At 36.3% G+C, this 18082-nt stretch overlaps 1 protein-coding gene across 4 annotated transcripts in view; it reads left to right on the forward strand.

The window, feature by feature from the left end:
- The window catches only part of KDM4C (lysine demethylase 4C), a 395353-nt gene that overhangs the window by 238472 nt on the left and 138799 nt on the right, over positions 1–18082 (forward strand). For all 4 annotated transcript variants that reach the window (XM_082842831.1, XM_082842830.1, XM_082842832.1 and 1 more), the window contains one exon: positions 1823–1899. In XM_082842831.1, the coding sequence (XP_082698957.1) occupies positions 1823–1899 (77 nt within the window). The remainder of the gene's footprint in view (positions 1–1822; positions 1900–18082) is intronic.

The following is an 18082-nucleotide window of genomic DNA, read 5'->3' on the forward strand; positions in this document are numbered from 1 at the left end:
TCACATTGTACTGTTGGCATTATTCATGGTTAGATCATTCTTTATCACATTTCTTCTAAGAAAGTATGAATAGGTGTAATCATCCTTTTTCCTCCAATTTTATGTGGTATCAGTGGAGAACAGATCTGGTTCTGTTTGTTTGTTTGGGGTCCAAATGTGGGGTCATTGTGGGATTCCTTTCACATGCTTGAATTTTACTTAAAGTGTGTAAAAATTGAGTTTTAATCTCTAATGTTGATTCATGACTGTTTTCCTTTGTTACTTTTGAAAGAGAAATGAGTATTCTTTTGGTGATTTGGGGAATTATTGTTAAATTTAATTATCGAGTTAAAATTTTATTCTTTGTAAAGGTAGGGAGATCTTCATTGCCTTCCCGGGGGGAAAAAGTGCTTAGGGTTGTTCTCCCCCAAGACTGAGAAGGTTAGGCTCCATACCTGTCTCAATTTGGTGTTTTTACATAATTGCGTTAAGTGGCAAATACATTTTTTTAGATTGGTCTGCCATTTAAATCCTCTAAAATGTATAAAATGGATCTATTAAACATTGCAATTCTATTTTAAAGCATTTTAATATCCCAACTCTTACCAAGTCAAATGTTCTGTTAACGTTCTTATGTGTGGTGTGAGTCTGTCAGTGTAGTATGAATGATTTATAATAAAGGTATTACCTTCTATATTTACCCCAGAGTAATACCAGCCTTGTGTTAAGGTTGAACTTGCCTGGCTATCTAGCATTTATTTGTTAGATACTTTCATCTTCCCCAAGGAATTTGAACATGATGTGCTTGAAATGTAATTATATAAAACTTCTTATTTGCTTCTATCAGTTTGTAACACACATACACATATATATACACATTCACTCTACGTGATTATATTTATATGAGAGACAGTGCACCATTTCACAAACAAGTTTGGATTTAATCTTGACTCCAGAATGCACTAGCTATACAATTTAGCCATAATATTTTATAAACATGTGCCTGAACTAAACACTTTATGGTCTTGGGTAACTATGATAGGCTTTTCTTTGGGTAATTACATTTCTGTTATTTTCTCTTCCCATGTCAAATGTTATAGAAATTTGATATTAAAAATTACTCCTTTAAATTTTACTCATTTAAATCTTTTAAAACTCTTTCTTCAGGAAACCAGAGTAACACATGTTTGTTGATACCGTATAATTGCTACATATATTTATATCATCAGCTATCTCTTTACATCATTATTTTGAGTCAGGCATGTACTGAATGGACAAATAGAATTGAAGACAGCTCTTCATCACTAACTATGAATTGTGCATCCTTTGTTCCTATCACTGAAATTAAAGCTAATTAAACATAATTTTTGAAATGTAGTTTTACATTACATTAATTTTATGCACTGATTTCATGTACATGAATATTGTGTCACAGTTTATTTACTGTGTCATTTTAAAACTTCCCCAAACTTTGCTTCATAAATTGCAACTTATTTTGAAATATGTTTTGCATGAGTAAAGGACTAGACTTGACAATTTAGAAATTTTCTAATCACACATTAAGTATTATCATCAGTATTCTCTATAATAACTGTTGTGAGCACTGGTAACTATTAAGATGCACACTCTCATTTTTTTCTGGCAGTGATAATCCTATTAGCTATGAGGCATGGGAACCAAAAGTATCTTTGAGCCAGCCTTGCTAATGTTTTGTTCTAAGCAGTGAGAATCAAAAATGGTATGGTAGGCTGCTGTTCCGATTTTATTTGTTCAGTGCTAAAATGTGTAATATTGTCAAAATGCAAAAGACTTTAATTAATGGGTCCATACTATTATTTTATAGGTTGTTACGGTATCCCTTCTCATGAGATCTGTGATGGATGGCTATGTGCCCGGTGCAAAAGAAACGCATGGACAGCAGTAAGTGGCTAATTTTAGTATCTTTTAGCTCCTTTTCTCACTCCATCCACTGTGGGTCCATTTAAATCTAGTGGTCAGGTAAGATAGTACACAATGCTTTTGTGTGCCATTCCACAGTTACCTGTATTTCTTGTCTTCTCTTTCCAAATCATCCTACCTGGTAGCTCTATATCCATTGTGGAAATGTTAAATACATTTCTAGGCATCACCGTTTGCTCAGGAACCTGTGGAGACTACTGGTTTATTAGAGCATGTCCAAAGTATTGCTTCATGTTCTTGCCCAGCTCTATTTTGCAATTCTTGAAAATAAGTCTTCTAAGTAACAGTGAAGGTGGGAATCTTCAGTGACCTCTCAGGAAGCTGTGCTAATTCACAACTATTCCACTAGCGTGAGGTCTTCCCCGCTTATTCATTCGTACATTCATACTTTAGAAAATTTTAGAGTGTTCTGTGCTAGGCATTGCTGTGAACTTGAGATAGAAACTTCAACAACAAATGGTTCCCCACTTGGAGAACACAGATTTCTCTTCACCTAAACTGTTTTTCCTGAAGACCCTGTTGAAACTTTAGCTTACATCCAAGCATTATGTTCCATTCTGTTAATCCACCATGTCACCCATTTTGCCATTTGATTATGTGCTACCTTAACTTTTCTTAAAAATTCTCTTTCAAGAGGTATCAGAACGTGTTTGAAAGTGAAGACCGATCAGATCTCAAGACTGTATCCCTCACTCTTGATCTCAGAGCAGATGCTCAGCTTGATTTTGATTATAATAGTAGCATTTGCTTTATTCCTTAATGATCTCTAATGTTAATGAATTAAATTTCCTTGCAACCAGAGTTACAAACCTGAAGGACAGTGCTTTACATGAGGAAAATTTATGTCATGATTATGTATGTTTAGCTCTCAGTGTTGAAATAGACATATGGTGACTATAAATTAAAGGCATCTGTGAGAATGTCTTTCTGTATGATTTTATTGCTGGCATTCACTCTGGGTAGTGAGGGGAAAATGGGGCAAAATATGGACACTCTTTATAGTCCAAATAATCTGATTTCATATTAGAGGTAACATCTCCAACTTAAGAATTCTTTTCATTAGTGGGCCCAGATAACATTTTGGTATTTCCTTTGGTGTGTTCATTATGTTAACAAAAACTGTATAAATGTACAGCATCTTTAAAACAGCCATGAAGTCCTGCTATAATAAATATATTCAGCTCTTATTTATCAAGCTGGTTCTATTCATATTATATGAGCCAAAGTAAAGCCTTGTAGAGTCAGTTTTACTAATGATATCCCCTCATTCACCCTGAAGTATAGATTTAGAATTTAGAGATATTCTAATCCAGTTCACCAAGGCATGAAGAGTTCTCTGTTCCATCCACAGTTACTGCTTGGCTCCTGTGCTCACACACCGAGCAGTCCTGTTACCCAAGGTACTACTGTCCTTTGCATGGCAGAGCCAGGGCCAGGCCTAGGCCAGCCACCCTGATTCTAAGGCAGCTTCTGATCAATTATGTCATTTTCCTTTAGCATGTCTACAGAAGGAAATACTTAATCACTCTCTGCAACTGATCTGAAGCATCTTTCTATTAACCTTAACCCCTCCGCACCCTCAGAAAATACAGTGTGCCTTTTGTATTTTAATATTGATACCATGTAAATCTCTTTTAATTTGCAATAAAAATGGGAGCTCTTAAATACAGCTTTGCATTGATTTTTTTAGACCTACATAATTTCTTAGTTCTAATTGGAAATTATCTGAATTCTCAGTGAGCCAATTGTTTTTTCAGTTTATTCGTTTTGAGTGAACTTTGTCCATGAAGCTCTATTTCTAAATTTTTCTCCTGAGAAATAACTGAATTTTATTTTAATCGTTGCTGAGAAGTAACTGATAATATTGATATTTTGGCTTTAACACCCTTATTTAGTGTGGCATTGAGTGTTGCAATATTAATTTTTTACTAAGTACTTAAGTATGATTCTTTGGATTTTGTGGCTGAAATGATTGCATTTTGAAAGTACACTTAGAACTTGCTTTCTTAGGAATCAGTCTCACACTGTTAGTTTTAGGTTCCAGAGGAGTCCCAGACCTCCTTTTATTGATAAATAGAAGCTCTAAAAAAGCTAATGGAAATCTAACGAAGCAGCTGAGGTCAAATGCTATTTCATTGCTGGCTTTTATTTTACTAACTCTAATTACTAATTATTTCCTGGGATTTTCTTTTTAAACATGGTTTGTGAAGGTAAGGCTTATTCATCATGAACACAAAACACTCCAAGAGCATATTTTGCTTGGGATATGTATTTATACAAAAAATGTGATTGTTTCACTTAATTCTGTTTCCTTTTATGATTAGTGCTTTGAGTATCTTGAGGGTAAGAAAAGGGTAGCCTGAAACACCTTGTATTCATTTTCATAAGGTATGTGTGAGAATTGTATGTGGTAGTTCTATTTTTTAAAGATTCTTCTTAGAAAGAGTATCTGTTGATGGGTGAATGGATTAAAAAAAAGGTTTTGTGTGTGTGTGTGTGTGTGTTTGTGTGTGTAGATACACACACATACACGTACAATGAATATTATTCAGCCATAAAAAAGGAAAGAAATCCTGCCATTTGTGATAACATGGATGAATCTGGAGGGTGTTATGCTTAGTGAAATAAGTCAGGGAAAGGCAAATACTGTATGCTCTTACTTCTATTGGAATCTAAAAAAACCCTGAACTCATAGATACAGAGCATAGATTGGTGATTGGCAGGGGCGGGGGGTGTGGGTGAAATGGGTGAAGGTGGTCAAAGGGTACAAACTTCAATTACAAGATGAATACGTTATGAGGACCTAGTATATAGCATGGTGACTGTAGTTAACAATGCTTTATTAGATACTTGAAAGTTGCCAACAGAGTAGATCTTAAATGCTCTCACCACAGAGAGCAGAGTAGATCGTAAATGATTTAATCACAAAAGATAATTATGTGAGGTGATGGAAGTGTTAATGAACCTTATTGTGGTAATTATTTCTCAATATATAGAAATAGCAAATCATCACATTGTAGAACTTAAACTTATACAATATGTCAATTATATTTCAATAAAGCTGGGAAAAAAAAGAACACTATATCATAGCGATAAGTATCAATTATTTAAATTTTGGAAGCAAAGGCATGTCAGTGATTATTTCATCCAGTCCCAGACCATAACTAAGTAAATAAGTTCATACATTAGAAGATTCTGTCAGCTTCCACTTGGGCTTGGTGGGTGAGAATGTACATAAGGCTGGAATCAATGTTCACAGACCAGCTGTCTTTTTATTTACCAATTGTAAAGCATGGAAGTTGCTCCGGACCAAACTGCCCTGCTAGTTTTTAAGTAACCGGAGGCCAGAACTTTGTCTCATTTTCCTCTATAACACCCCTAACACCTGGTATAGTGTTGGATCATTTCTGAATTTGCAGAGCCTTTATCTGTGACCTTGGTCTGTGACCTTCAATGCTCTCACCATTTCCAGTTTTGGTTTAGTCCTCACTGTGTTTCATTTTGCTATTATTTCTTTACTTAGCCACTTATGTCATCTAAAATAAGAAACAACAAGCTGTATTGCAGCTTTACCTGCATGTGTTAGAGGGAGAGATTAGTTACAAAGTTTGAATAACACCCTAACTTGGATTCTAGAATCCTAGCTCCCTGCTCACATTCAAATGAAATGAAATGAAACAGTGAAATAATTCCCCACATACCTGTCTCTCCTGACATTCAGGTTGTATATCTCATAGTTCTAATTAAATATCATTGCTTTGTGCCTGTTTTCCCATTTCAGTACTGCTCAGATAAATAGATCTGTATGAAAGCTATGTTTGCATTTATTAGAGTATTTTATTTTGAGCTCTGTTTGTTTCCAACCCTTTTGTGATTATGTAATTCATTTTGGAGCCATTTTTACTCCTTCATTATAGTAGCACTTTAGAGTGCATTCCAAACATTACCAAGTTCTGTTTTTAGGTGTTGAATGTCATTACTCTGATTCTAGAATGTATTTCTTGCTATTTTGAGTCTTAATTTGAATCTAATCACTTTTGACCTAAATTACTAGAGTTTTGTGTCTAATCTGTTTATGGATTTCCATTTTATAATGACTACAAGTTACTGCTAATTAAAAATATAATGTAATATTCTCACTGTAAAAATACAGAATTTGTATTGCTTTCTTTCAGGTTTTTTTTCCCTACCATTTTCTTTTTTATCCCTATTTTGAAGAATTGTTTTTGAGTTTGAGTATTTCTGTAAAATTCCTGAACTCTACTTTAGGGCTTCACTTCTAATTATGAAGGAGGATGTTAGTTAAATGTCTGGATATGAACTGGTAACCTAAATACTTTTATTGTAAAAAATAATAATCTATGTGCTGAATACTCTGTAGAGTATTAAGAGGTAATATGCTAAGAAATCACAGGAGGATTTTCTATACTATCTTCTAAAGAATTTATAAATGGAATTCTAAAGAATAAAATATAAGCAGGTTAAGAGGTTAAAGAGGAATATGGATAAGATTTTCTCTTTTTAAAATTTAGGAATAATGTAGCTTTTTGGTGGTTGTTTCTTTGCAGGAAATCTGGATGTTTCTTTTGCGGTGGGGGTCACTGTGAGGTTTTGTTTTAGTGCCAAAATGGGAGTGAAAACTTCATGGGAAGATTGGTAATTTAACATATGGGAAGTGACGTCATACTCAGATTTATGACTCTGACAAATCTTGAGTTGCCAGTCTTCTGTCCAGGGTAGCGTTAAGCCTGTGCTGTAGGTTTTCATTGTCAGTGTGAAAAAGTCCAAGTAAAGTATCATTTGTGCTATGCCTTACTAGGGAGCTTTTTTAATCACCATATGTAATTCTTGGGGGGAAGGGAGGGGTAGACACAGTAGCTCACATACCTATAATCTAAAATCTTAATTACAGGAAGATTTAAAAGCAACGTAATGAGAAGGTTCGACTAGAGATGTATATCTAAGGCCTCTTCTCACCGTAAAATCCCTTGATTCTGTGTTGTTTTTTACTTCCATTTTGCCTTAATTAGTTTTCCTTAAGAATTGGGCAACTTCAAGAAATCTAACTTTATTCCTGTATTTCTTAACCTGGTCAGAGGTGATGAGTAACAGAAAAGTATAGGAATTGGAAGTGACATTGGTAATTATTGGCTGGATCAGTGTAGATTTTATGTGTTCAAGGAAACTTTCATTGTTTTTTAAAAAGTGACTTTAAAGGCCTTACTATAACTTTATCTACCTGATGTTCAGTAATCTGTGGCAGTGCACATCATCCTCGGGATTTCTTTTTATTTCAATATATCCCTTTGCTCTTAATTTAGGAGAATTTGTTTAAATATTTTCGTTGCAAAGTAATACAGTAAAATACACAGTTGTATATTATATTGTTGGGTGGATATTGCCGTGCTATGAAAAGGTAGATTTTGAAATGGAAAATCAAAATAAAACATCTTAAATGTTAGAATTTTCATTCTGTATAATGAAATACATGAACTAGGTAATTGCACACATTTATTATCTATTGAAGAGCATTTATTATACTCTGTAGAATAGTAAAGTTGTACTATATATGTATAGCAAACATAGCATTCTGTTTTGTTTTGTTTTTTCAAAATGGTTTTAAGAAATCAAAACCCAAACATGAAATAGGTTTTCACCTTGGCCACCTATCTATTCACTGTCTTTATTTTGCTTATTTGTGTTTTTTTTAAATGGACTAACAGATATGAGCACAGGCTATACCTTGATAAGCATTTGGAATTAGCATCTTCTTTCCTCTTACAAAGAGTGGAATAAGCAATTGCAGTGATTAAAAATAAACATTTTGGTGCTGTTTGTTTATTTATTTTTATTGCTTGATTATAAATAAGTGGCATCTATAGATTGAGTAGTGGTTGCCATTCATGCCGTCCAAGGCTGCACATAGCTATTTTTTGGCTTTTGAAAGAAAGTGAAGTGTTTTCTCTGCATGAATCATAATCACAAAGTTAAAATCTGGAAGTACCTGAGGTATTGGTCTTTAAAAAACCCAACCCCACAGTGTTGCTAAAGCTTATGAGCTAAAGAATCTATGTCATTTGTTGGAACACATTTATCTGAACTCTTAATCTTTGGAATATACCTTAGTCTTTATTTTTTTTTAATTAATTTATTTTATTTTTATTTATCTTTGGCTGCATTGGGTCTTAGTTGTACGCATGGGCTTTCTCTAGTTGAAGCGAATGGGGCCTTCTCTTCGTTGTGATGTGCAGGCTTCTCATTGCAGTGGCTTCTCTTGTTGGGGAGCACGGGCTCTAGGCGTGCGGGCTTCAGTAGTTGTGGCACTCGGGCTCGGTAGTTGTGGCTCGCGGGCTCTAGAGCGTAAGCTCAGTAGTTGTGGCCAACGGGCTCAGTTGCTCTGCGGCATGTGGGATCTTCCCGGACCAGGGCTGGAACACATGTCCCCTGCATTGGCAGGCAGATTCTTAACCACTGTGCCACCAGGGAAGCCCATATACCTTAGTCTTAACTCCCTACCCTTAAGGCTCAGGTAAAAATGATCAACTTCTTGGAAAGTTTGTAACTCATCTTTGGGAACGATGAGGTCCCAATCCCTATAACTCTATGTACTCTGGCTAATAATGGAGGAAGGTGGTCTAATAGGTAGAGTCTGACTCCTACTTTGCATTGAGGCTGGTCCTATAGATAGGGGCGTAACTGATACGAAGCAACCCTAACCGCACTCTGTTAAATCTGAAGGCAGTGCTTTCTCTTCTTTCTGTCTGACATGGGAATTCTCTTCGGGTAGAGATAATTAAAGAAAATGTATGTGGCTGAGGATTATGTCACCCTTATCGCATAATACAACCATTATATCTCCTCTCCAGCTCCTCAAATAAAAACAGTGGTACTGATAATAGATGTTAGAATTGCCAGTCATTTGGCTCTTGGAAGTCTTGTGTTTTAAAAAAAGTAATAGTTTCATTTTAAAATGTTTGACCTACAGATTCAGAATAACTGCTGATTTAAATATAAACCAATATAAGTAGCAAGGATAGACTTTTTCTAGCTTCCATAAAATTTAGTACTGGCAAAGACTAAAGAATTCTTCATCTATCTCAGAAATTTCATTTTACAGATACTGAGCCAGGGGTTTGAGAGAGTAACTTCTTTGTCCAGGATCACCCCTCTATATGGTAAGAGAGCCCAGATTCATGGCAGTACTCAGGCCTACACTCTTTTTTTTTTTTACTCTTCTCAGTTACTTGTTTTTAGAGTGGAAAGAAGGCTGAACAGCCGGCCTAATTCTGAGCAATGTATCTGAATGATTTTTGTTTGTTTACATTGAAAATAAAGTCAGCACTAATAGTGTAATATGGAATGATTAGCGTTATTGGGTGGTTGAGTAGAGCAGTGTCCTTACTCTTTCATATTGACTCTAGTTTCTGCCTGGAGGACCTTTCCCAGAGCTGGATAATCCCCTGAATCTAGTTTCCCAATTGACAACCGAGTTGGCATTTTTCTTTAACAAGGAGCTCTGAATTGGCTTTGTAGATCAGAGCCATTGATGTTTACATCTGATTGGCTATGGCCTTGAGCGGTCGTGGTGGCACGCCTGCTCCCTGTGATGTGTTTTATGCTGTGGTTTTTTTTTTTTTTTTTTTTATTCCATGGGATATTGTCAAGACCAGGTGGTGAGAGGCTGTCAGTCTGAAAGGCTGACTTTGATCCTCAGACACAGTAAAACTAGTAGAAAAAGAAAGGCTGTATTCTTGTTGAATGCCATGGCTGTGTGTAGCCAAGTGGTTGCTTGTGCCAATTCTCCTCTCCAGTGAGGTGTCCCTGGAAGCCGCTAGCCAGACCACACTCTCCCATTTGAGGTGACGCATTTGAGTTCAGAATTACCTTTTCCCTCCTGAGGAGGCAGATTTTCCTGAACAGCTGCAGACTTAAACCTTGGCTCACAAAGGCCAGGGTGGTAATAATTATTTTACTTTAAGCAAACAAAACAGCGCATTTGAGGATATCAGTTATCCTGACAGCATAGCTATGATGTGGAGGCCTTTCTGTTAGGGAACTGCTTACAGGCTAAAAAAGTCACAAATCTTTTTTTTTTTTTTTCTGTTCATTCTTCTCCCTTTTGCTCAAAAGACGCAATCCCTCCCTACCCCACTTTGGTAATGGAGAGAGAGAAAGAGAAATCTACATAGCTTTTTGTAAGTGGAACTATATTCATAAATAGCTTCTTGATTGAGAACAAATGCCTCATTAATCTTAAGTGCTTCAACCAGAGAGCACAAGTAAAGTCAGGAAGAATAATGACTGACATTATGGGGAGCATAGCATACTGCACTGCACACCAGGATGTGCATGCCCGGAGGTCACTGGGCTAAAAGGCACATCTCCTTAGCAATGAGGAAAGAGATCCCTAGGAAGCATGGAGGGGAAAAAAAAGTGCAATGCAGGCGTTTCTCACGAACGGCAAAAACTAGTCCAGTGGCAGGATGAAGAAGTCATGTACTTTGTTATTTGCTATCGAAGGTCATGCTGGGAAGAAAGAATAAACCAGCTGGGTTTTTATTTGAAAGCCAAATGTTGTACAGTTTTAACAAAGTAAGATGTATGTTCAGTTTCAAGTACTTTGCTTAGGATCCTGGAAATACTATTATGTAAATGCCGTGAAGTTCCATGTAGATTACCTCTGATCAGTCTTAAATTATAGAGGTGCTTCTCCTTGCTATCGAGCATATGCCTGGCTTGCTATCAGGTAGGTGCTCTGCAAACCTCAAAGTAAATTTTATACTGCTGTAAGGAATGACATTAGAAAGATAAATGGTTGGGGGGATGTAATTTGAAACAGAGAGTATGATTTCCTCTTCTGTTATCGTCCTTTCATACATATGGCTGTATGATAGTATTTAAATTGTTAAAATGTAGTGAGAACATCTCCCCCCCACCCCTGCCGCCGGCATGTCTACATCCTAAACCCTGGAACCTGTATGTTATGTTGCATGAAAAGGGAATTATGGTAGCAGGTAGCATTAAGGTTGCTGATCAGCTGGCTTTACAAATAGGGATATTATTCTGTTTACCTGGGTGCATTCAGTGCAATCAGAAGGGTCCTTAAATGAGGAAGAGGGGGACAGAAAAGGTCAGAGTAATGTGATGTGAGAAGTGCTTGGCCTGCTGTTGCTGGCTTTGAAGATGGAGGAGGAGGGCCTAGGACCAAGGCTCGTGGGCTCCCCTAAAAGCTGCAGAGGGCAAAGAAATAGATTCTCCCTGAGAGCCTCCAGAAGAGAGTGACCTGCTGACACCTTGATTTTAGCCCAATGAGACCCATTTTGGAATTCTGATCTACTGAACTGTACATACTTATGTTGTTTTAAGCCACTGTATTTGAGGTAATTTGTTGTTGCAGTAACAGAGAACTAAAGGGTGTACAGTAGAAAGACAGCCTTTTGAAAGGGTAATTAGTTTTCACTCTTAACCATTCGGCATTCCACTAGGTATGTTGTATTTTCAGTGCCATCTTTCATTTTCAGGCTTCTCTTTCTCTGACTACCTTCTGTCTGTCTAGCCCACACCCTCTGGTTCTGGGACTCCAGCAATCCTTTCACCTCACTGTGATGTATGATTCAGTAATGCTCCCAACTTTTCAGTCTCTCCCTCCCCTCATGTCCTTACTTCTGTTTAAGCTGCTATATTTCCTTGCACATAGCTCCCTTGCCACTCTCTGACTTTGTTACTCTTCCTTGGTATAACTCAACCCTGGTAAATTCAACTATCTATCTACTCTGTACCTGCACCTCTGTAGCTGAGTATGGCTGTGGAGAAACACCCCATATGCAGATTGCTCTTGCTTTCAGTTTGTAACTGGAGGTTGGTCCTCAACGGTGTGGGTAATTCATGTTGCATTCCCATCACTCATTCACTCTACTACTCTCCTGATTGACTGTTTCATATCTTCTTTCTCCTCAAGCTTCCCCATCTTCTCCATCCTCACCCTCACCTCATGAAGTGTCTTCATATTCATGGAGAAATGGGAAGACACCAGTAGAGATCTTAATGTTTCTACCTGCTTCATATCTATAATATCTCTTCTCCTAAGGCCATCTGCTCTCTTATACACAGGATCATAGTTACAGTAATTCATCCCTTTCTTGCCCACATCCCTTCTCCAGATGATTCTCATTATCATCCACACACTGTTATTTTTTCCATCTTCAAGTAAACCAAAAAACCCTCTCCTGATCTTTCTTCCCACTAGCTCCCACTCTATTTCTCCACGCCCCTATATATATAGTAAAATTCCTGAAAAGGCTTATCTTTATTCACTCTCTCCGACCCTTCTCCCCCACTTCTCTCTTAAATTTATTCCAGTTATAGGCTTTGCCCCACTTTTTCTTAGAAACTTCTGTTGATCACTGTCTCCTGTTTGAAGCAGTCCTCACTTGGCTTCCAGGATCCTGCACTCTCCTGCTTCTCCTCTCGCTCCCCAGAGTTCAAAATGTGGGCCTCTTTTCTACACTAACCCATTTGGTAACCTCATCCCATCTCATAGCTTTAATGGTTGTAAACAGCATCTAGGCATTGATGGCTTGGGCATTTCTGGTCCAGCTCAGTCTCACCCTTGTGGCCAACTTTATGATAGCATCTCCTCTAGCATGTCCAATAGCTCAAATTCACCCTGTCCTGAACTGAATTCTAGATATTCTGCAGGCTTCCGTATCTCCAGGCCTTCCAGCTGCTGAGGCCAAGAACTTGAGTTAGATTTGATGCTTTCATTTTCTCATACCTCATATCTGTCTGACAGTAGATCCTGTCTTGTCTACTTTTAAAATGAATCTAGTATCCTGTCCACTTCTTAGTCACCTCGGCTGACATAATCCAGACTAATCTGCTCATTACCTCTTTCCTGGATATGGTAGTAACGTGCTAACTTCTCTTCACCCTTGAACCTTTGTTGTCTGTCAACACAGCAATTGGGATGATCTGATTAAAATACAAATCAGGTTATATGTCCTTGGTGCATTCAAACTTTACAGTGGCTTCAGGCCATCGACTTTTTTTTCATGGCTTATGAAACCTTACCAGATATTCTTTCTCTTACTTTCTGATAACCTTTCCTATTAGAAAAGGCCAGGATCTGCTGCCATCACCTTTCCCTAGAGAACTCCATGGCCCACTCTCAAGTGCTTAACATCCTTTACCTTAAATAATCTACTGATTTAGTTTGTCTTCTCTCCTAACCAGAGTGTGTCTTTGTCATTCATTGCTGTTGCCCAGTGCCTACGACACAATATTGGTGATTCACCAATATCTGTTGAATGAATATATATTTTCACTTATAACACAAATTAGGTGTAAGCATCTAAATTAGGGAACTCACTTGCTGGTATAAAATTTATTGGACCCTGTGAAATTTCCATTCAGAGGATTACTGTAGGAAACTTGTCATTCAATTTCCTAATCACTCAGAATTCTTGTCAGCCCCATCCTAACATGAGATTCCATCCTCTCTTCAACCCTGATAACTGAGCCCCATCTCCAGAAATTGTTCTTCCGTGTTTTGTTGATCAGCACTTTGTAAGCTAGTTTTCCATTAATGTGATTAATTAGTCTTTGTTTTCCCAGCTCAGACAGCCCTATTTTGTGGTTTTGCATTTCTGTAATGAACATGTCAGATAAATAAGGCTGTGGGGAGGTACTTCAATCTTGTAATTTTTCTATAGCACTGAAAATTGGCTTTAGTGTCATTTATGGATATGTCAGCTAAAATGAGAGCTCCTTACAAGGCAGCTTGAGAATGTTGGTATTGACATTTCTTTAATTGATGTTTTATAGAAGAGCCATTGGAACATGATTTCCCTCTAGGACAAATAACAAACAACTGTGATAGCCGTATTCTAACAATGCCTTTCTCACCATTGTTGTTAACGTTGTGTCAGCACTTTGATTATAAACACTCTTTTTCAGTTTAATAACTGAGCTGTAAAGAAATCGTTGTGTTGTAAATTGGTATACTAGCTGTTCATCTCAGCGGAGACTTTTAATGAAACCAAATTTTAAAAGTAACTTGGTATTATTAAAAGGGGATTTTGTGAATGTTATTAGGTGAGGGAAAGGGACCTAAGTAGGAAAGGTACAATGTCCAGAATATCTCAATTTATACTTTTTCATTCAGCTTTTAGCTGCCCTGGGGGTGGGTTACACAATAGAATGGCTCTTTAGATGCTGTCCTTGGGAGCCAGGAATAACAGCTGCTCATAGAGTAGTCATTTTGTAACAGGCGTTTCAGCATTTTTTTGTTTTGTTTTAGGAAACATTAGTTGACTAGCAATATATCTAAATCTGTATAATAGTGAGTCATTTTACACTGGGTGTTATTGTTTCTAGAAGAGGCATGCTCATAAACATAAGGTAGAAAAAGCCTGGCAATGAGTGTTCACTGTGGAATTTTATTTATTTGTTTTGTTCTGCAAGGCTGAACAATTTTGGTATCTCCTCAGGTTAGGTTGGAAAGAAGTTTCCATACGCTGAAAGACTAGTAGAAATCACAGATGCCCATTTAAAATTTTCATTTAAGTAAAAAAAAATTTAGGAAAAAAAAGATAAACCTCCATGATTACATTAATTTTAAATTACACATATTTGATGGAAGAAGGTTTTTTTTGAATTTTTATTTATTTTTTAATACAGCAGGTTCTAATTAGTCATCCATTTTATACATATTAGTGTATATATGTCAATCCCAATCTCCCAATTCATCCCCCCCCCCCCGCCACGCCACTTTCCCCCCTTGGTGTCCATACGTTTGTTCTCTATATCTGTGTCTCTGTTTCTGCCCTGCAAACCGGTTCATCTGTACCATTTTTCTAGGTTCCACATATATGTGTTAATATACGATATTTGTTTTTCTCTTTGTGTCATACAGAGACTGTCATACAGAGTGAAGTAAGTCAGAAAGAGAAAAACAAATATTGTATATTAACGCATATATGTGGAACCTATAAAAATGGTACAGATGGAAGAAGGTTTAATTTGTGTGTCTGTGAGTTTTCTTTTTTTAATGTAAGAGTAATAAGTATTGTTAGGAAGGTCTCCCATTCCCAACATTCTCAGATTCTCAAATCTCATTTTTCTTTACAGAAAACTACTCATACTGTTTAGTTAATCAGCCTTTCAGATCTTTTCTGTGCATAAACTAATGCTATATTTTGTTGTTCTTGGGAGACCCAAATGGTGTCACAGATTATTTAAACATGCCTTAGTGTTTTCACTTAATATTTCATTGTGTAATTCTTAGTAATTCAGTAATTTTTGGATTTACCGTATCTTTTTCCTCACTATTTTAAATTTCAAACCTGAATCTAATTTTAAAATTCAGACATTACAAATAAAATAAGTAACTGACAATTCCAGTTCCTCCCAGAGGTAACTGTTTTCTCTATTATGAACAGAAATGAAATGATAGTCATTGTATATTCCTACTTCTGCATAGATGTAAATGTTTAGCTAAGATAGATTCTAAGAAGGTGAATTGCTTGTTGTAGTTTATGTACATTTAAATTTTTGATTGATAATGCTGAATTCCTCTCCACAGCCATCATAACAACTCACATACCCCCAGACTATAGATATTCTGATTTAAAAATCTGAGGTTAACACTCATTATTTCATTTTGTTTATTCTCGAAATTATGTATCTTTCATGTATTTATTGGCAATGAAGAGTCTTTGAATCTTCTGCCTATTTTTCAAAAGTGTGGCTTTTTAAAAATTATATTTTGGATAACAATCTTTGTTTTTTATTGTAAATTTTTAATCTTATTTTATATTAATTTATATAGTATTTTATCCTTTAGAATTAAAAAATTTTGATGTAGTCAAACTTTATTAATGGTGTCTACATGTCTTTTGTTTTCTAAATGTTATATTAAGAAGTCATATTTATCCTAAATTCATCAATATATTTGCCTAAAATTTCTTTGAATACTTCTGTAGTTCTGGAGTTTAGGTCTGTAAATCAATTGGAATTTATTTTTATGAATCAGAAATACATACACACACATTCAATTGAATTCATTTTTGAATAGTTTGTGGTATTAATTTTTGGTTATTTATCCAGCTCTAACTTTCTGTTTTCTAATTTTCTCTTCAACCAAGAGTAGTCTGCCTTTTAACATATCACTAAGCTTTTAATTTCAGGTTATTTTGTTTTGGTTATAGAATTTTTATATTGTTTTTAAAAATCTGATTTGTTACTTATTTATAGTCTCTCACTTACATTCCTAATACCCATATTTAATTTTTAAACATGTTAAAATGCTTATTTTACATCTTCTATCTGAGCTCAATGTGCATCTAATTCTATTGTCTTTTTTTTTCCTGCTTATGTAACCATATTTTCTTGGATGTTTTTTGAGTTTTTATTGAGGGCTTATATTCCTTCGAACTTAATATTTGGGAATTTCTTGAGGGCTTTGTTATAGGTGGTTGCTGAAAATTACAATTTTCATTTTTATATTATCAAAATCCACCTTCCAATAATATCATCCTACTTCATGAACAGTGTAGGAACCTTACAACAGTATAATTTGATTAACTTCCCTTCTGTTTGTGGTCTTATCTTACATTTTACTTCTGCATAGACTCCACTCCATAGTATTGTTATTTTTGTGTGAAACAATCAAGTTTTTAAATGAAACTTGTATAGTCTCTCTGTCTCTCTCTCTTGCTCTCTTTGTTTGTGTGTGCGTATTTGAAGATACTAAAGCTTTATTTTATATTTACCCGTTTTAGGTGTTCTTCATTCTTTCCTGCCACTTCATGGTTCAGGCTGGTGTCATTGTCCTTCATTCTGAAGATTTTTTTTTAGTGGTTTTTATAGTATAGATTCATTCTCATAGATTTTTGTCTCTATGAGATTATTTTTATCTTATCTTCATTTTCAAAGGATATTTTCCTTGGAAATAGAATTTCAGGTTGCCAGGTTTTTTCTTTCAGTATTTTATGGATATTGTTCCATTGCCATTTTCCTCCAGTGTTTCTGGTTATGTCTTCTAGCCTGAGCTAGACTGGATGGTTGATGCCACTGCTGGGAAACTGGCTTGGGAAGAAGACATGAGCTCAGTGTTGCACGTGTATTTGAGATGCCTGTGGAGCTGTCAGTGAGACATCTCAGAAGACAGATGTTTGAGTCAGTGGCCTTTTGGGAATCAGGGTAGTAGATCAAATGCCTGGCAAACAGGTGTGGAGAGAGGAGTGAATAGGCCCTGCTACAGAAATTACAGTGTTTAAGGAGCATGAAAGAGATGCCTGTAAAGGAAGCTGAGTATCAACTAGAGATGGAGAAGGACAATGAGGAGAGTGGCGGGTCATGGAAACCACAGGGAGAAACTGTTTCAGGCACAGTTGACAATGTTGAATGCTGCTAAGAGGTCAGGCGAACCAAGGACTTGAAATATCCATTACATTTGGTGACATGGAGGTCGCTTGTGACCCTAGAAAGAACAAGTTTCATGTTGTGGCAGGTGGGAGTCTTCTCAACTCCACTTAACACCTTGAGTCTACAGATTCCACTTTAGAGGCTGTTTCCTTCTGTTATATTTGGCTCTGCAGCACGTGTACCTGTTCATGACCCTAATCAGGTGCATGGAAGCAGCTTCCATGCTGCTTTGCTATATTTCATTCTGCTAACTCGTCCCTTTAGGCTTCTTCTCACTACTAGTTTCATTAATCAGACATCTAATTCTCTCAGTGTCTGCGCTTCTCACGGTCCACAGCTCTCCTTTCTTGCATTCCCAGTTCCGTATTAACATCTTTTTATGTTAGTTTCAGTGAAAACATTTGACCTCTGTTTTGTTTTCATTTTCATCCTCTCTCTGTAGCAAGTGTGTTAAATTACTGAAAAAAATAAAATCAGTAACATTTTATGAAATTGTTATTGAATAATTTGGATATTATTGAACAATGTGAATTATTGGATTTCTCATTTTCAATATTTGGATTATGAAATTTTCCTTTCATTGTGTGTTTCATCAAAACCAGTTCTTTCAAAGGCCGCTGGAATATGGCTTTGCAATAGAGAATGTTCTCCATCAGATTATCTTCTTGAGCTGGGTTTATCATGGATTCAAATGGATATACACAGGGCAGCTTTTGCT

This window comes from Leucopleurus acutus, assembly GCF_964270905.1.
Source record: "Leucopleurus acutus genome assembly, chromosome: 7".
Lineage (NCBI taxonomy): Eukaryota > Metazoa > Chordata > Mammalia > Artiodactyla > Delphinidae > Leucopleurus > Leucopleurus acutus.